Source organism: Brachyistius frenatus, unplaced genomic scaffold (genome assembly GCF_029030835.1).
Source record: "Brachyistius frenatus isolate BFR_SWC_R1_liver_20210118 unplaced genomic scaffold, ASM2903083v1 Contig_43, whole genome shotgun sequence".
Classification (NCBI taxonomy): domain Eukaryota; kingdom Metazoa; phylum Chordata; class Actinopteri; family Embiotocidae; genus Brachyistius; species Brachyistius frenatus.
In genome coordinates this window covers 1,680,730-1,700,300 of record NW_027210642.1, presented here as the reverse complement: position 1 = coordinate 1,700,300, position 19,571 = coordinate 1,680,730, and the positions used below count along the sequence as shown (strand labels likewise).

The 19,571-nt window shown below is 38.7% G+C and overlaps 3 protein-coding genes across 3 annotated transcripts; 2 read left to right on the top strand and 1 right to left on the bottom strand.

The window, feature by feature from the left end:
* The first annotated feature begins 52 nt into the window (after positions 1–52).
* Positions 53–10,042, top strand: LOC138623281 (guanine nucleotide-binding protein G(o) subunit alpha-like). Its single transcript, XM_069702714.1, has 10 exons — positions 53–91; positions 503–638; positions 722–813; positions 951–1,043; positions 1,556–1,716; positions 4,755–4,883; positions 7,619–7,748; positions 7,878–7,949; positions 9,150–9,237; positions 9,852–10,042. The coding sequence occupies exons 1-10, from the start codon at positions 53–55 to the stop codon at positions 10,040–10,042; spliced, it is 1,131 nt and encodes a 376-aa protein (XP_069558815.1).
* Positions 10,043–10,371: 329 nt separating this feature from the next.
* LOC138623280 (neuropeptide B-like) lies at positions 10,372–12,377 on the bottom strand. The gene is made up of 2 exons (XM_069702713.1): positions 11,894–12,377; positions 10,372–10,908 (listed from the first exon to the last, which is right to left on the bottom strand). The coding sequence occupies exons 1-2, from the start codon at positions 12,149–12,151 to the stop codon at positions 10,780–10,782; spliced, it is 387 nt and encodes a 128-aa protein (XP_069558814.1). The 5' UTR covers positions 12,152–12,377; the 3' UTR covers positions 10,372–10,779.
* On the top strand, positions 12,150–18,296 carry LOC138623289 (B-cell receptor CD22-like). The gene is made up of 9 exons (XM_069702722.1): positions 12,150–12,327; positions 13,178–13,525; positions 13,625–13,885; positions 15,251–15,487; positions 15,695–15,782; positions 15,912–15,966; positions 16,262–16,389; positions 16,482–16,535; positions 18,187–18,296. Exons 1-9 carry the CDS (start codon positions 12,150–12,152, stop codon positions 18,218–18,220), a joined length of 1,383 nt encoding a protein of 460 aa, XP_069558823.1. The 3' UTR covers positions 18,221–18,296.
* The last annotated feature ends 1,275 nt before the right edge of the window (positions 18,297–19,571 follow it).

The window sequence follows — 19,571 nt, the reverse complement described above, 5'->3', positions numbered from 1 at the left end:
TTTCTACTGGGAACCAAACGACACACACGACGAGAGGAGCAACAGCAACAATATGTTTTGTTGTCTAAATGTACTGCCATCCTCGCTGCAGGTACAATCATTGGATTAATTAATTAAAATCTAAAAAAAAAGAGCATATAAATTCTGGGCAGGATTGTGTGAAGGTATAGTACATATAAGCTCTCGGGAAGTTTTGGCCACAGGTTTGTTCCGAAATCCAATTTATTCATTAATTAATTCTTAAAGTTATTATTTTTTTTTTTTAATTAAAAAAATACAAACCTTAAGATTTACCTGGGCCATTTGAGACTTATTTTAATGATGGACTTTTGTCATTGATTTAAAAAAAAAAAAAAAAAAAAAGAAGATCGTACTCATGACAGTTCAGATTACACCTTCTTCCTTTGCAGACCCTTGTCAGTTGTTCTATTTGAAAACTCTTCACTGCGTCCTAAATCATGTATGATACAGTATTTGTAATATAGGAATTAATCAGCTGTAGATCTGCATGGGAACGTGCCTTCACCAGGGCATTGCAGAGGAGGACAAAAAGGCTAAACTGCAGAGCTCTAAAATAGAACAAGACCTCTGTGAACATGCCAGGACGGAGAGCAACGTGGTCACGGTCCTTATGCTCGGTATGTTTTATAATGGGGCATTTTGTTTCGCTTTAAGTGTTGGAATTTGTAATTGAAAACGTTTTCTTTGGTTTATGTGTCAGGAGCAGCAGAGAGTGGAAAAAGTACAGTGATAAAGCAGATAAAGATAATGCACAGTTGTGGCTTCTCCAAACAGGAGCTCATTAGCTTCAAGGTACTGGACACTTGTGCAACATTTGGAGCATTGTTAGTTACTTCTCCCCTTAATTATTAAATCCTAGGCCAAAACAATTTTCTCAGCATCACTGGAAGCACATTAAATAAATCACAAAATGTTGGTGTTCTTCACAGCCTGCATTATTTGACAACCTCCTGACATCTATGAAGACTGTTCTACGAGGAATGGGCATGCTGAGGATCAACCTTGCTAACAAGAAGAATAAGGTGAGATGTAGAGGTCTTGGTAGTTGACTTCTTATTGCAATCCCTCTCTATTACACTAGAGGTCAGTCTTCATCCATATATAACACCGCATCAGTCCAGATGGCTGATCATGATTACACATTAGCACTTAAAAAAAAAAAAAAAAAAAAAAAATTAAATGGAATAAGGGTAAAGAAATATCAATCCCAGGGGTAAATGCATGCAGAGCGCATCTGGAATACAATGGCATCAGCCAGACCACAGCCCTGCCAGACTGATTTGCATGTTGAGATCAGATCAAATTGTGGGCACAATCGAAATAACGAAACATTTTAATACCAGGTGTAAATCTTTTTATTGTTCTCTATCATTATCCAGCTGCAGATCATACGTTAAGGTGTAAATGGGGCCAATAAATTCAGCCGATCCATTTCTACCTTCCAACCGTACAATCTGCAGGATATTGCTTCATAGGTGTGTTCATTTAATTCAATCTGAAATCTACAAAGTGTCACGGCCTTATGTTTCAGCAGCTGCACGCCCGCTCCATCCTGTCCTGCAGCCAGTGTTTGGGGGACGACCAGGAGCTGCTTCCCTTCGTGGCTCATGCCTTCTGTTCGCTCTGGGCCGACCAAGGAGTGCGAGCAGCTGCAGCCAGAGGTTACGAGTTTGAGCTAAACGACTCTGCACTCTAGTGAGTAGATTGACCTTAAGTGATTTTACTTCGCGCAACGACCCTAATTACGACTGACAGTGGAAATGTGAAGGGAAATTGCCCAGTAAGAAACGTGTAATCACATCTCGTCAATACAGAGCAACAGCAAAGGGAGTTTTGAGAATAACTCGCCCTCAGGAAATGATTTCTGTGACATTTGTGGAATGGGAGGCTTAATTAGGACCACATTTAAAAATTTAAAAAAAAAAGCAGTGTTTGCAGATATTCAGGAGGATGGGACTTAAGGTGGAGCAGATGAAGCGAACACGATTAAAGACTTAGTTCCTTGTTTAATGATAAAACAAACGGCGTTATACCGCTGAAATTCTATATCACGGTTTGATTGAATCTGTAGCCTCATAATTGAGCTGGATTTCATAAACAATAGATGTGATCGCAAATGATGTGCATAAATTATGAAACAGAAGTCATTAGAGTGCACAAGTGTGTTTTCCCCACATCACTGTGTGGGACATTATGTTTATGTGGGCAGAACTTGTTTTTCCAGTTGCTGTCCTTCGGCCATGTTACTGTGCCCTTTCAATAGTACATTAAAAAGAAAGCAGCTCGCATGAAATCACACCTGCCTCCTCTGCATAGATCATTTATTGAGTGCATGTTGCATCATCAGCTGAAGTGTTGTTAGCTGAAGTGAGGAATAATTTCAATAAATGGCATTATTATTTTTTTTGCTGACAATTTCCTTCAACTGCATTTACTGTATGAAGCAGGTTTTTTTTTTTTTTTTCAAATATCACCCTCATAAATGTTGCACTTCCTGATACAACTGGTAATACATTATCTGCTGATTGTTTGATATTTCTGTGGACAGCCTGCATAATTCTCTTTTTTTTTAAGATGCAGTATTTCTATGTTTTGTAAAAAGTTATATTTGATTATAAGAAAAATGTGGTGTTGTAATTGAACACCGAGCTTTTTAGATATAATTCAGTCTACCACAAACTATACCCACAGTGCTAAAACCAATAATTAACCCCTTTTTTTATGTCGGTGTCAACAATTTTTTTTTTTTTAACAATACAATATAAAGAAACTTTTTACCATAACAGTTGGGTTTTTTTGGATCCCATTAGATTCTTCACATTGAATTGCATTTGATTTTTCACAGAAAGGTGATCATGGCAGGGATGTTAATATTTGCACCAGTTAGTGGCTATAATGCAGCACTATCAATAAGAGTTTGTGCAGCAGTAAAGTGTTGTTCCTTTTTTTTTATATACGCTTCTGTGCCAGTGAATGCTGGATGCATTATGTTTTCAGGTTGTCCTCCGTCCCGTTATCATAAACGGGATATCTCTTGGAATTTGAGGGAATTTCTTACAATTTAGCTCGGGTCTCCACTAGGTCTTAATGATGAAATACTTCGATCAGATTTCGCTTTCTTGGCCAAAGTCTTCATTACATGAGTTGGACAGACATGGATGTAAACTGGAACTTGATTGCTTGGCAGAAACATACAACCACGAGGCAGTAATTCTAGTTATCTTTGAAGGTGGAATAAACGGTCTGAATAGAAGTTCTTATCTCCGAGGCAACGGGGAGGAGGTCTGTCGAGATCAAATTTACTCCGGGTGGTCAGACTGAGAAAGATGGAGATGTGACAGCTTCATTATTGGAACTCGGTAAAGTTGCAGGGGGATATGAAACCCAGCTTGCTATCGTTCAGTATTCTCACTTCGCTGCACCCTGCATTGATTTCTCCCTCCAGAAATTTTGCCTTAGACTGTCGTGACACACTTGACTTCCCCAGAAACCTGAAGGCACCCGGACGTGTGAAATGACTTGTCTGACATGGTGTGTTTTAGAAATCCATTCTACTTAAAGTAGCTTTAATAACGTGAAGTCACAGCTGTTGAGGGGTGTATAATTTTTTTTTTTTTTTTAAATGGAAATCGGCAGGTAGAATCACACGGAAATGATTTTTCCGTGAGTTCAGCACATTATTGTGAATTTAAATTTAATGTTGAAATATGTTTGAAGGGGGAAAAAAAGAATAGAGTCTTTTCAGAGAAAATACCAGGCAACACATTTACATTCACGCAGACAGGATACAATTTTTGCGTTTGGCCACCATACATCCGGATTCTACTGTACATGAAGTCATGTTTTAACGGTGACACCTGCTAAGCAGTTTTATGAAATGATGAAAAAATGGCTTATGGTTTGCCCATGATTCAGAGTGAGTATTGAGAAAGGAGAGACTCTGCAATAACCCAACGTTATTCCAATGTTAACGGAAGTAATGCTACAGGTCTGCGTTGTCAAAGTTTTTTTTTTTGCTGCTGAATATACTTTCCATTTTTACACTATTCACTGCTTGTTTTCCCATTTTAAAATCTCCTTGTAACACTTGAATACTTCAAGGATGAAAATGTTTTCTGTTTGAACTTTTTTGCTCAATCAGCCATGTTTATGTCTACCCAGAATTTGAACAGATGAATTTGGATGTCTTATCTAAAGTCTGACCGTTTGTTAGACCTACACTATAGTCGGTCTATACTGGCCCCGAGACATGTCTCGCGTTGTAATAGCTAACTTGGCAAACATTTTCACCTTCGCATGTATTGATTGGGTAAAATCAATGTTGAAAATAGTGTTATTACAGTATGCCTCGTTTAACAAACCTGCAAGTAAAAATATCCATGCCTCGTTGTATGTGTGGCTGAAGCTCCAGTGATGCTTGTTCCCAATAACTTTCCCTCTCAACCTAATTTCCTCTATTGCTTATATTGTCCCAAAAATGTAGCAGCTGGCTGTCTGGTCTTATGTTGGTTAAAAAAACTAGAAGTGATATCCACAATAGAGAATCACAGGAGATGAGATGAGATGTGTGTGTGTGAGATGAGATGAGATGAGATGAGATGAGATGTGTGTGTGTGTGTGTGTGTGTGTGTGTGTGTGTGTGCGTGCGTGCGTGTGTGAGATCACTCGCCTATGGAGATGTTAAACTCTCATCAGTTCATGAGTCTCTTGTTCTCCTCCTGTTCCCTCTCCAGTTTCTTTGAGAACATGAGTCGAATCATCGGACCCACCTATGTCCCCACCGAGACAGATGTTGTGAGAGTCAGAGTGAGAACCTGTGGAGTCATCAAGACGCAGTTTGAAGTTGATGAAAAGCTGTATCGGTAAGGTTTATTATAATTTAATTTCGGCAACGCAGAGCTGCACCTGCAACACCAGCATAATGCTGTGTATTGAGTTTATAAAGATAGGTGCTTTAATGGTTCACACTGGGCCACTGAAGTTTTTCTGAATAAAATAAGTATTGCATTTAACGTTTATTGTCAGTCACGGTTTAATTCCTTTGTTTACGCAGTAATATTAAAACAATATTTCACCTTCCTTCACTTTCCAGGGAGTGTTGAACTCTTTGCATTTGATTAACTGACATGAACAGTCGTTATGTTGAAGTGTTGATCATATTCCCCTGAAACACTTCTCCAATTCCACTGAAGGAATCTTGGTCATAAACTGGATCTAAAACCCGAAAGTAGCATTGAACACATCACTGCAGTGCATACACACGCTCTCACTGCAATATGTACAAATAGAGACGGATACTAAAACCACATGTACTTAAAACGCATTCACACAAGACTCGAGATCTATTTGAAAACACAGGCTGTAGGCTATACTGTATAGCACACAATACACGTTTCATTATGTAGATGTACAAGACCGTGTATAAAAGTGGATGTAGCGTCCGGGTCTGGAAAACGAGGCCGACGCAGAAGTGCCTTCAACTGCAATACCGCCGAGTGCTGCTAGAGGTCGGCTCTATAGACTCCCATTCAACAGCTCTCATTAAATACAAAGTCAATTGTAAGCGAGGGGCGTAGTGTCCCCGGGTTTCCAATCGGATCCGTCGCTCGCTCCTCCCCAGCTCGTCCAAATATGGTCACTTCTGGCTCTCAAAATAACAGGAAGGCGACGGCCAAAATCTGAACTTGAGATGTCAAACCGCCCTTTCACAACCCAATGGTTGACGTCTGTATCGGTTGCCGCTTGGACACAACACGTCAATATAAAACAACAAAAAAAGTTTATTAGGATACAGTCTGCCCGTTGTCAATATAAAAAAATATTTCTACAAATTATTGTTTTGCTTTTTTTTTTTTTTTTTTTGTCTTGAGCAGGGGCAGGAGGACATGTCATGAGGAATTTAAGTGTGAACGGTGCCAGGTCATAGTATGTCTCTAAACCCCCCAGAAGACAACTAATTACAAGGATTTTAGCACAAAATATTGCAACTTAACAAAAGAAAATTTTACCAAATAATGGTTGTGCTGGAGTATCTACCGCAACTCTTAATTTTCATGTAATCTGATTGCCACTGAGAAGGTCAGAAATTCATCAATAATAGAACTGAAGTGTATTATCAATAAATAATAGTTGAATACATAACATGTACTGCTGTCATCAGAGATCAGTCTGTTGAGGCCCTGGAGACTTTACTTCTCTGTAACAAATGCTGAACTCTTCTGATCTGAGGGAGGCAGCTTCCAGGGATGAATCAAATATGAAATATTAATGCCTTCACTCCGCCCAGTTATTCCAGGAATATGAACGCAAATGTCTAGAAAGCATAGGAATGAGTCACTGAAACTCCCTCTCCCCGTTTGATGTGTTGTTTTCAGAGTAGCCAACTATTCATGTACGCTGTCAACTGTTCCTGTGCTACGACGCCATTCAGTGTGTGTGTGTGTGTGTGTGTGTGTGTCAGTCTAAAACGGAATCCGTACAGACCAAGACCTCATCAATTTTGCATGTACTGTAGCTTCTCTGAGGATTGCCAACAACATTCGTCACTTTTTAAAGTATAGAAAATGTAAATACATTTCGTTATGTTTCTGGTTACTGCAGCGATCCAATCCTTTTGTCTTTACTAAACCTTTTGTACTGTGACGTTTCTATGCAGTGGTGACTAAAAACTAACCAATTCTGTGAAAAGAATTAGCTCAATGTTCTCATGCCAGCTGATGTGATGTTCCCTGCATTCAAATACTGTATATGTTGTCTGAATACTGCAATGTTTGTGTGTGCGTTATCGTTTGCCCTTGCGTTTCATAAATTTGTTTCCCATTTCATAATTTTTTGGGGGATACATCTTTTGTACCAAACTAAATTCAAAGCTTTATTTTTTTTTTTTAAATTTATGCCAGTAGTATCAGTTTATAGGTGTGTTCCTGTTCTCTTGCTACATGAGAAAAGCCATAAAAGCCTTCTTGCGGCCCTGAGCAATGATTTTCTTTTCTCTACTCTGTAAAGTGCTGCTGTCAAACACTTATTGTCCCCCAGCTTGTTAAAACTGACTCCTGACCCAGGGGATAAATGCTTCATTGCCTCTGACATGAGTCCTCCAATCATGCACCTGGAGACTCTCTGGCCCAAACAGGAACTCATTACCAGTGTCACCAAGACCCTCGGCTTCACTTCGTGCCAGATCATAATTTGAAATAGATTGCCATATTTGAAATGGGTGTGAATTTGTCAATGCAATGCTATCTTCTTATGTGAAGCACACTGCTACACAAATAAGACGGCTTATAGTTTATTGAACAAGGCCTCGCATGTTGGCATAAACTGTAATGACACTTAATGAAATTATTACCTTCCATAGAATATCTTTAACTTGTAAGTTGCGTTATGTCATTTCTAGAACTAAATATGAACTGTTTGGGCCCAGTCACCTGCTAGTTTGGTACAGAAGAATACCATGTCTTTATAGATAGATTTGTAATTTTAGGTGCAATGAATCGTGGTTTTTTGTTGTTGTTGTTGTTGTTTTTTTTTCTTCCTTGTCTGCAGTTTCTCATCATCTAATATTATGGATAAATCCTGAGTTGTTTTTTTTTGACAGGTTGTACGATGTTGGAGGGCAGCACACCGAGAGGCAGAAGTGGCTAAACTGCTTCGATTGTATTGACGCCGTGTTGTTTGTTGTGGCCCTCAGCAGCTATGATATGTCACTGTTGGAGTATTCCTCTGTGGTATGTTGCTAAAGACTGATTGTTATCAAATGTAATGCCTTTTTTTTTTTTTTTTCTCCTACTCTGCGGAATGGACTCTGGGTTTGGTTTCCTTTGCCGTTAACTTTCTTTCACATGTTCCCTCATTAGAATCGACTGCAGGACAGTCTTGAACTTTTTTCATCAATCTGCACCAACAGAGTCTTCAAGAAAAGCTCCCTGGTGAGTTGGAAATTTCTTAACAATCTGATTCTCAAACGTACAATGGCTTTTTTTGTTGTTGTTGTTGTTGTTGTTGTGTTTTTAAGACCTCTGACTCTCAGCTGTCTGTTTAAAGCGCATCTAAATATATGCATGTTGAATGAGGCACCGAGCATCTTTTTTTAGTAATCATTCGTGCCAAGCAAACAGGGCGCAGCTGAGCTATGATTACATCTGACACGCATAATCAGCAAACAAAGTCTAACGGAGATGTAGGGAAGGTGATTTCTGTTTAGTAAGTTGGCTGCGAGCACTGATGAACAACCACTGTAATTGGTTTGTTTTTCTTTCATGCAGACAGTGTGGGGACTATTTTTTATATAGACACGAAATACTCGCTTGTTGTTGGTCAGTATGGATTTAATTAAGCCAGCACGTATAGGGGCGAGGGTTATATTTCAGCCTTTTCCTTTCCAATTATTTTTAAACGCTTGTTTTGAATGTTGGTAAGCCACTTGTTTATCAGCAGTTTGAAGAGATTTTGTACAGGTGGTTACCAAATGACAGAATTGCAAATTAACTGGGGATGCCTTGAAATTTTTCCATATCAAATCACAATACTACTACTACTAATAATGGTAAGAAGAAGCCACATGTTGAGATTACTTTCCTGTAAAACTTTGACATATTTTTAATGCACTAATGTAAACTCCACCACTCGGTTCTGTATAACCAAATTATCTGTCTTTTATTGACTGAATTTGTCTGACACGCATGTAGTGACTTTGTATGCGTTGGCTCTGTAGATGCGCAGTGTAATGTGTTGACTGGTTTTGGGTGTCCCCTCTAAGTAGGGAGATGTATTTCATTAGAAAGTGTTGGCATGCATTCAGTGTTTTATACACAGTATGGAGATAGTTTTATTCATGAGGCTGATGCTGTATAATGCTATAAACAACAAGCAAAACAGCATGTCACAATACTGATGTTACAAGGCAGTTAAATAGATGGCACTTAATTATCAGATTAAAAACGATGCACCTCATGTGGATGGAGAACTTAATATAAAGTTTTATGTTTCTGTGGAGCTGTGATACATTTTTGATCCCACGAGTCATGTTGTGAGAAACTGAACTTAAACACATCACCTGGATGGTTGTTTAAACATCATCATCGTTTAATATTTGTCGTTTTTACTATTTATTCATTTCTCTCCTTCAGATTCTGTTCATGAACAAAATCGACCTTTTCCGTCAGAAGATCCTGCAGTCTGGGCGACATTTGAGATTTTACCTGTCTAATTATAAAGGTAAATGGGACTGTTTTTTTTTTTTTTTCCCTTCGACTTAATTATTTTCTTGTGTAAATATCTTTGTTTGAAGCCACTTAAAACGGCCAAACTTTCATGCAAATTTTACTTTTACCTTCTGTTTTTTGTGAATTAAAGGAGTTCAAATGGCTGCATAAACAGGGATACATTTAAAACATATTTAGTTCATCTTTAACAACACATACAGTATCAATCCATTGGCCCTGGGGATCTCTCATTTACATTACAACTGCCTCAATGATCCCAAACCTGTTGCACTCTATATACTGTCCACAGGGCGTACTTGTGTTCTTCCCCTGTCTTCTTGCTGTTTTTGTCTCTGGGGTAATCAGGATTCTTTCTGGCCAGAGGTCGTCAGTGTTCACATATAGGCCTTTTGTTTATATCAGTCACTCTGGTTGTACATATTTCAAGCTCATTGACAGGAGCTGAGTCTGTATCGGTGTATCTGGGGATTGAAAATTAAAACCAGTCAGTGCCTTGTTTTATTAACATTTCATGACTTGGACAGATTCTGTATAGTCTCTCACTTGAAGTGACTCATCACAAATTGATTTGTCTTTTTTTTTTTTTTTTTTTTTGATCCCATCCAGGAGCAGATGGTGATGTGGATGCTGCAGCTCATCACATCACTGCCATGTTCTCAACATGTAACGGTAGTCTTGACAAACCGGTGTACCACCACTTCACCAATGCCACAGACACGGCCAACATAGAGCTGGTCTTCCAAATGGTCATTGATCAGATTACCAAGAAGAACCTCGCAGCTGTCCAGCTGCTGTAAAAGTCTCCCAAAGACTCCTTAGTGTGTTTTTTGTCATTTGATGTTATTTAAATATTTCCTTGTTTTTAGCATTTAAAATAAGTTTTTAGCATTTAAATACTTTTTAATTGGCAAATAAGGTTCAAGCTATGTATTTTGTCCTTTTAGTTTTAAAACATTTTGAATAAAATATTTGAGTATGATCCATTTTAATAGCATTTATTGTTTTACTCTAATTCCACTCTTGAGAACCTCCGAGTTAGAAAAGTGCATTAAGTACTCTATACTTTTAATGCCAGCATATTAACTTTGGAAAAAATACACAAACTTTCAGTGTTTTAAGTCTTATTTTCATTTTTGGAACATTTAATGCATTTTAAAGAACAATAACTTATTTGTCATTCTGATATATGAGCAAAGGTATTACGACAAAATACTTGCATGAAAAAAGAAAAAGGCAGAAACTCATTTTAGTGAAGAAACAAACATCACAGTGTTCTGCATTTAGCAGTTTCCACAAGGGCTGCAATATGATTAATTTAATGAGAACTCAGAGCAAATATGTACATTAATACATTACTTTTACAGCTTAAAGTTTTAGGACAGGTTTCATAAAATGTTTTATCTGGTGAGTGGTACATGAAAACGTAGAATCTTCCATCTATTACAACACCTCTCAAGTTAAACGTACACTTTTTAAAATGTCACTCCTTCAAGAAGTAGACTTCATCATCCAGCCCAGCTTTCGTCTTGACTGCCTAGTCTCCCGCACAGTCTGACGAGTCCAGGGAAAGGAAGACATCTGCTTTACACTTAAATGAACCCTTGATTTCCTGGAAGATTTCACAACTCTGCAGGTTTGGTGTAATATCCTTGATACACACGGGCTGTTTGGAAAGAAAAAGACAAATCATGACATTACATCAGTGGGTGCGCTAAGAATGTACAGCCTTTATAATTCTGTAAGCTTGAATGAAACGGTGAGAGGCACCGTGTTTTATGTTGTAACAAATACTTCTGCGTAGAATAATGGCTATCCATGGTGAAAAGTAATCATGTTTTTTTTTTTATTATCTGTATCTCCTCCAGAGAGTGCCAGATTCTACAGAGTAAATTTACGTAAATACTGTTCTTGAAACTTATCTGCATTTTAGAATACTTTGCCTCAGCTACAACTTCTTAATATGCAGGTTAAAAAGTTTGACCAAAAAAAAAAAAAGGCATTATTACATTACCTAAATCAAGTTTTATGTGCCCAAAGGTGTACAATATATTAAAATTCAGCTGTACTAATGGTGCATCAGTAATGACAATCCAGTAATGCATTGTGAAACTGACACAGGTCAATTTGCTGCTTTACTTTATATATTTAAATTACACTTTGTAGGTAAGACTTCTAATGCAGTAATATTTTTACATTGTAGCCTACATTTGACATTGACATAAAAAGATGTGAATACGTCCTTCCCCAATAATCTTAACCCAATTCATGAAATCCATTCAAGTTGTTCTAATCTAACCACCTTTCAAAAAGTCTGGTAGTGTAAAAAGTCCCAGTGATGAGGAAAGGACAGCTCCTTCCTGACTGAACTGACCACGAGTCCATTAAAAAAACTAAACTTTAAAAATTCAAAATTTAGTTAGTTCCCTTCTTTCTAGTCACGTGTATTAGCCTATTTTCTAAACTTGTCAATAACCCTATTGTTCATAAAAAGGGGACATTTAAAAAAAAAAAAAAAAAGAAAAAAAAAAGTCAGATTTAATAGGCTAAGTGGATATATTTGCGCTCGTGCGCCCATTCACGTATAAAGCCAATCCCACGTTGATTAAAAAAAAAATTAAAAAAAAAAAAAAAAATCGATGAGCACTGACCATCGTCTTCAGGATGGAATTGTACGGAGTCAAATCAGAAAGCACGCTGTTGGCTGCGGACTCTCCGCTGTCTGACGGCTGCGGCTCCTCTCTCCTCGCGTACGGTGACCTCCGGATTCCGGACAGCAAGCCGGACGCCCTGCCCACCGAGTAGTAGCTCGGACCGGCTACCTGCTTGTACCATGCCAGCGTCGGACTGCAGGCGACCAGCACGGACAGCACCACGATAGGGAACGCGAGTTTAGTGGGCATCTCCATGTCGAGCGGCGAAGCTTGGTCCTGTGCGACTGGTGACGGCTCGTCTCGGCACCGCTCACTGCTCGTACCCTCCTTTCCCGAGTCTACTTATAAGGGAACCCGTGATCGTCCTCCCAGTTTCGTCAACGAAAACTGCTCCGTGGTGGGCGATCTTTCTCGTCCTGTGCGTCCCGCGTGTTTGTGTCTCTGGAGACGCTTGCTTAAACATATTTATGTTCAACATTAGAGCTATAAACGTGGAAGTGACACGGATATAACTCTGTAAGATCTTAGTAAAAAAAAAAAAAAAGTTGAAAAATCCCACTGCAACATTTATTTATTTTTTAATTTTAAGAAGAAGGCAGGTATCTAGTAAACGGAACCATGTCAACTCAAGCCAAATACACACCATAGTTAAATAACAAACTCGCATTAAACATTAACCCCCTACTCCCCGACTTTATTTTCCAGTATCACTGTCAGCGGTTAATATGCAAAACAATGAAGCGCAGTAACACGTTTGTCACACTAACAAAAAAACAAAACAAGTGCTCTCCTGTGACCGCAGCAGACAGTATCGCTTTGCAAAGCGTATTGCACACTACGTAGGCTTTCTGCGCCTCGCATTCAAATAGGAAGAACCGAAGCGCACATCGAATCTGTGGTGTGACCTGATTTTAGGGGTCGAGATAGTTCGGGGGCCGCCCGGTCCTTGTTCTTTTATTACAGGAAGCTGTGCTTACAGAATGCAGATTAAAAAAAAAAAAAAAAAAAAAAAAAAAATCAGATGATGAGAGAAACTGCTCCTTCACCCATTGCTTTAGTAGAACACAATAAGCGCCCGCCTTAACGGCTTCTTACAAGCATTTAAAAAGGAATTACCTTGAAGATTTGGCTTGACTCTTAAGAGGAGAGAGAGTTTTAATATGAGTGTTGAACGTAAAAACCAGACATGGACACTGATGCTACTGACTCTAGCAGGTACGTGTGGCACTTGGATTTAAAGTACTAAATCTCAGTGGATGTGACTGAATCCGTCTCTTTCAGCTGCTCTCTGCCAGGCGTGGAAAGTGGAATATCAGCAGCGACTTATCTGCGCGGTGAAAGGCTCGTCTGTGGTCATCGGTTGCTCATTTGACCACCCTGACAAGAAAAGAGCGGAGAGAGTCGTGTGGGGTCACATCAAGCCTCATGAGGTTAAGCCTCGGGTCATTTCTTGCAGCAGTGTGGGAAACGTCTCCGGAAGATTTCAGTACATTGGAGACAAGCGTCACAATTGTTCTTTGAAAATACACCAAGTGGAGCACAATCTGTCAGGGAAATACGTTGTCCGAATTAATCCCAACACAAAAGCCATAACGTTTCCTAGGGTTGTCCTGACATTACAGGTTGTTGGTAAGTTCTTTTTTTTTTTTTTTTTTTTTTTAACATCTACCCAGCTATAAACCTGCAACTGTCAGCAACTGAAACTAAGGCGTCACTTTGTTCTTCTAGATTTGAACATTTCAGTGATCAAACCTGATGGAAATGAAACACTGAAGGAAGGCGACTCTGTGAATCTTACCTGCGTGAACAGCTGTGACGACGGTAGTAACCTCTCATCTGCGTTCACCTGGTTTAAGAATGGAGAACCAGTAGATGAAGGACTTGTGCTTTATTTAAGAAACATGTCCTCCACAAACTCTGGAAACTACACGTGTTCTCTGAAAACGCACACCGGAGCGACCTCAGGAGTCGTACACATTGATGTTGAATGTGAGTACTGGACACAAGATCAATACCTTAAAGTAACTGAAAACTGTCTTCGGTGTAGAAGAGGAAATCTCCTCGTTGGTCTCTGAGTGCCCTTTTTTTTTTTAATTTTTTTTTTTTTTATTGATAAATGCATTACGTGACTAAATCGAGACCGCGTGACTGTGGAAGAGCGCACCAGAGAAGTGCGCAGAGTATTTGCGTTTTATTTCAGCCTACTCGGCAAAATATTTTTCATTCGCCAAAGTATCTGATCTTGCCGTACAATATTCACTCGTGACTACAGCATCGTTTAGCTTTTTATGGCTATGTTTATACACTCACAGCACAGTTTAATACAGAAGAAAGTTCTCGTCTGAGTTGAGATCAAGCGCATGTATTAATATTTCATCAAACAGTAATCTTTTTCCGAACATTATTTGAAGTGATTTTGTTGCCTAAAGATAACCACAGATGGGATTCTAGATCTGAACCTCAGTCTTTTGTGGAAGGGTTGTGTGTTTTGCGTGCCCACCATCAATCCCAACCACCAACTATTGACTCCAATGGAGTTCATTAATGTTAGTTACAAAAAAAACACCAAAAAAATGCCCCCTGACATTCTCCAGCTGTGGATTACGTCACACCTGAGCAAAATTGGTAAATGTAGTTATAGTGAACGTGATTTTAGTCATTTTGGAGACGAGGATGCCATTTTGAGAGACACATTTAACGTATATCTGAATAGTGATTATTGTATATTGTCTTTAGAAAGCCTTTCAGTCTTGTCTTTAGTTTTCCTAGTAATAAAAGGCTGAAATACAATTAAGTAAAATGTGCGACGTAATGTTAGCGTGAAGTGATACGTCACAAATTGCCAAACATTTGATTAATGAGTGAAATGAAACCGCTAATATGACCATTTCTGCACATGTATTTTGTTGTTGTTTTTGTTTTATTAATCGTCTGTAATTTGCAGAAGTAATTGTGGCTGAAATATTTGGCAACTATATATTTGGCATTGTTTGTTTGCAGTAAAGGCATCAATAGCTAATTTCTCTCTGTTGTTCAAATTGGTGGAGCATATTGTAAAACCTTTTAACATATTAAATATGAAAAAGTGGCCACATCATTTTAAATCTGTAAGCGTTATCGTTTCTCATTTGGTTAAAAGAGTTGAATCAATTAAATGATTAAATGTTTTTTTGGGGGGGATATTAGGGGACAGAGGTTTTCAGGTTGTTCTTCAAATCAAGGGCAGAGCCTGTAAAATATTAGTAAAATATGAAGTAAATTATAAGCCTCTCTCTCTCATCCCAAAGTCCCCACTGTCATTGTAAATGTTTGCACTCCAGAGATAAAACTTAACATGCTAAAATGCTTTTGCAGATGGCCCCAAGAACACGTCAGTGGAAGTAGACGCTGGCAGCAACCTCACCCTGATCTGCAGGAGTCATGCCAACCCTCCAGTGGAGAATTATACCTGGTTTAAAATAGCTGCTGGTGACGTTACAAAAGTTGGACATCAGCCTGTGCTCCTCCCTGGTGATGCTGGACGGTATTTATGCAGTGCCACCAACAAACACGCGAGTCAGAACTCCTCTGTGGTCACTTTACACGACAAAGGTAGGTCTGGTTAGTGTGGGTGCAATTACCACTTGTTTCATAGCTTTGTGTTGCATACAGGGTTCCACTGCTCGATGTGTAACAATAACCAGAATAATCATTTCTAAATCAACCATGTTTTGAGATGGATTTAAAAAAAAAAAAAAAAAAAGTGTTCATTAAAGGTCTACTTCCTTCCAATTCCAACAAACTACCTTTGTTTCACAGAATACTGGGCAACATTTCCAAGAGAAATTATCATCATCGCTGCCGTTGCAGTGATTCTAATTGTGACCCCTATCTTTGCTGTCAGAAGGTAAGCTGTATGTACTGTATGTATATATACTGTACGTCATCAGTGACTGTCAAAATAAATGATTATGATTGTGTCTTAAAACAGTCAAACCGCAACCATCTTAAAGTAATTCTGTTTTATCTATTTCAGACTGAGCAAAAAGAGGATGAAGGCACCAGAGTCAGACCGTGAGGAAGACGTGCAGGTGGCACTCTCAAATTTCAATTCCGCATTCCGTTACGTGACTTTGTTTTGTGGCACACAACTATACTCTAGTCTATATTACAGTCAGGGCCGTCAGATGTACGGAGGTTATCGGCAAGTGAGTTTAAACGGCATGTTGGACTTAATCTAAGTGGTAACCAGATACTACAGTGGGCCCGTAACATAAGAGAACGCAGGCGTTGTTTTTGTTGCGTGGTTGCAGGTAACAGGATTGTGTAGAAGCTCATAATAGAAATAAAAGAGGAGGACATTATTGTGTTATTTCTCTCATTCAGGACACAGACTATGTCAATTGGCTCATGTGTGACACTAACCAATCAAACGAGAGAGATCAGGATGAGGGATTAACCACCGAAATCACCTACACAGCCGTTTCCTTCCACAGCCGAAGAAGGTCAAACACGTGAGATAATTTGAAGATTGTTTTCAAATCTTAAACAATAATTGATGTTGCATTGGAGGCTCATATACTAATAGACTGTATATCACCTACAGCGAGCAGCAGAAGGACTCCCAAAATGAAGATGTCATTTACAGCACAGTGCACAGGTAAAGCTCAAAGAGCACTTGCACAATTCATGAATATTAATGTAATTTGTACAGTTTAATTAAAAAAAAAAGTATGTCCTAATTTGACAGCAATCATGCTATGCAGTAAACATAAATAATTTCTGATGTGCGTTATTTGTGACACAAGAGAAAAGCCACCGCTAAGAATCACCAAAAAAAGATCAACACTGTCTCAATGACTGCTGAAGGTTGCAGTCGACAATTTATTATATCATCTTAAGGACAAATCAACAGGAAATTTTATGTAAATTAAGAGGACTGACACATTTTTTTTTTGGAGCACATCAAAGAAAACCCGCCGTTAGCTGTCATATGGCATTCAAAGACGATCTCATGGTAAATGTAGTTCAATATGCCAGATGTGCAATACATGTTTTGAAATGCATAATTTCTCCACTGTTGCAATAATTCTACTTTGCTGCTGGTGGACTTTGAGAATAATGAACACGTCTTCTACGTAGAGGGCGACACTTCCAATAATTGTTCTCCTCGCGCCTGATTCAGTCCTGACAACGATGAGCTGGAGACTCCACTGACACATCATCGGATGTCTTTGTTTCCACCGTCAGACTTAAGGGAGCGTGTGGGCAACTCACCATCCCTGAACGGTGGAGTCACATCATCTCTGTCACGAACGAGCTACTCAACCAGCACTGCTGGGACTTTGGGTATTTTAAGACATGAAGCTGTGACTGCAACCGTGATGGGTTTAACTTGAGGTCCTTACAATGTTTCCAAAAACAAAGCATTTCTTATTTATCTATATATGAAAATGAGTAAGACATAAATAAGCTTAAACAACGGTTACTCCCCATAGTGGCTATAGTAACACATAGGCTGTATTTCAAATGACGTACTTCCCTTAGAACACTCTCACTCTTACATGTGAGTGCACATACTTGTGTAGTACTTGTATTTTGACAGGTAAGTGTTGTATCAAACTGCACACTGTTGTTGTGCACTTACAGAAAATAAGTGTGGCGTTATAATCCATCACCTACAAACAAATCTGCCGGTTTGAATTATTTTAACCAGAAATTAACGTGTCCAGCAGCAGTTTTATAGGACAGCGAAAAAATAAACACTTTTTTGCTGTGTTCTGCAACAACTAAGTCATCTTAATTTGATAATATTTGGTCGGCAGTTGCCCCGTTTCCGCTACGTTACCATAATGGTGGCCATTGAGGGTGAGAAGTTTCCGTTGTTTCACACTCTGTTAGTAACCTGTCTTCAGTACACCATCTGGGTCCTTGTAGTGCGCTGCGTGTTTCCATACTTGACAGTGTGAAAGCACCTATGCACTCAAAATATTCAGCGGTAGTCGGTAAAGCAAGCCATTTGGAACACAGAAGTGGTTGTTATTGAAAAAAAAAACCATCATAACACCACATTTCCTATTCTCTGTTGCCCACACAAGAGCGACACCGTTTCTCGTGAACAGGGCTTGGTTTCACATGTATACAATCTTTATTCAAATTTAGCCTGTACTGAGTCTGTGGTGTGTGTGTGTGTGTGCGAGACCTCATTTCAGCACGATCAAAAACTTAACAGAGAGCAGTGCTTAGTAGAGGAAGACGAGAACAATCACAGTAAATCTGTCTTCAACTTATTTTCAATGTATTTTGAACAGAAATTCAACATGTGCGGCAAACACAGAAACCTGAAATGGACACTGACGCTGATGTTTCTGTGTGGTGAGTACAACAGTAATCTCTCATTTTAAGCTAACGTTAAAATAATGACGTGAAGTAAAGATTAATACATATTTTTCAGGTGCTCTCTGCAGTGAGTGGAGAGTGGACTATCAACAGAAACACATCTGCGCAGTGAAAGGATCTTCTGTTGTCATTCTTTGTTCATTTTTACATCCACGCGACAGGAAAGTAGAAAGAGTCATGTGGGCTCATGAAAGCTCTGATATTTATAATGGTCCTTTTATTTTTGACAGCCAATTTAATAATATCTCCTCAAGATTTCAGTACATTGGTGACAAAGATCACAACTGTTCATTTAACATGCAACAAGTGGAGCATAATGATAGAGGAAAATACACCTTCAGGTTTACAACTAACCACACGAGTGGCAAATGGACTGGTATCTCTGGCTCAACAGTAAATATTGTTGGTAAGTTTTTTTCTTTGGATTGAGTGAATCTTATCTGGACTTTAACCTGCAAAGTTGGAGACATTAGTTGCTCTTTGCTCTTCTAGATTTGAACATTTCAGTGATCAAACCTGATGGAAATGAAACACTGAAGGAAGGCGACTCTGTGAATCTTACCTGCGTGAACAGCTGTGACGATGATAACCTCTCATCTGCGTTCACCTGGTTTAAGAATGGAGAACCAGTAGATGAAGGACTTGTGCTTTATTTAGGAAACATGTCCGCCACAAACTCTGGAAACTACACGTGTTCTCTAAAATCACAGACAGGAACTACCTCCAGAGTCGTACATATTGATGTTGAATGTGAGTATTGAACAGGAACATTAACATATTTATATTACTAGTTGTTCAGTGATTAAACTATGAAACTTGACAACTATGAAAGTTGCTTGAAACGTTGGTTTTATAGTTTAAACACAATGGTGATTTAATACAAAACATAGGCCATAACGTGTACTTTTATAGCATTGAAATGGTAGTTTTGTTGCCATTGTAGGAAATGTAATTCTATTTTTTCGTAGTTTTTCCTAAGGTCATAGTAAATGGTGGCGTTGTACAGATTATATCTTATTTTTGTTCTTATCTTTAACATAAATCAAGGGGCAGAATATTAGAAACAACTCTGAATATAATGCAGTCCAGTGCAATGCATCACTGTGACCTTAATGTTAAAGAAAAATAGTAATATCTTAAATTGATACATTTGATAAGAATCGATACATTTATGACAATTTTTTTTTTTTTTTTAAAGGCATCATAAAGTAGTTCTTAAGCAGATCCTGAAAGAGAACAGCTGCATTGGACTGTATATGAATGTATAGATGTTCATCATAAAGTGAACACTCAGAAA

Excerpts from the sequence above, each read along its gene's own strand:
- LOC138623281 (XM_069702714.1), top strand. The coding sequence starts at position 53 with ATGTTTTGTTGTCTAAATGTACTGCCATCCTCGCTGCAG. Across the intron at positions 639-721 it reads GGTCACGGTCCTTATGCTCG|GAGCAGCAGAGAGTGGAAAA; the intron begins GTATGTTTTATA and ends TTTATGTGTCAG. Across the intron at positions 9,238-9,851 it reads TTACCTGTCTAATTATAAAG|GAGCAGATGGTGATGTGGAT; the intron begins GTAAATGGGACT and ends GATCCCATCCAG.
- LOC138623289 (XM_069702722.1), top strand. The coding sequence starts at position 12,150 with ATGTCGAGCGGCGAAGCTTGGTCCTGTGCGACTGGTGACGGCTCGTCT. Across the intron at positions 12,328-13,177 it reads TCGTCCTGTGCGTCCCGCGT|CTGCTCTCTGCCAGGCGTGG; the intron begins GTTTGTGTCTCT and ends CGTCTCTTTCAG. Across the intron at positions 13,526-13,624 it reads CCTGACATTACAGGTTGTTG|ATTTGAACATTTCAGTGATC; the intron begins GTAAGTTCTTTT and ends TTGTTCTTCTAG.
- LOC138623280 (XM_069702713.1), bottom strand. The coding sequence starts at position 12,151 with ATGGAGATGCCCACTAAACTCGCGTTCCCTATCGTGGTGCTGTCCGTG. Across the intron at positions 10,909-11,893 it reads ATTCCATCCTGAAGACGATG|CCCGTGTGTATCAAGGATAT; the intron begins GTCAGTGCTCAT and ends CTTTCCAAACAG.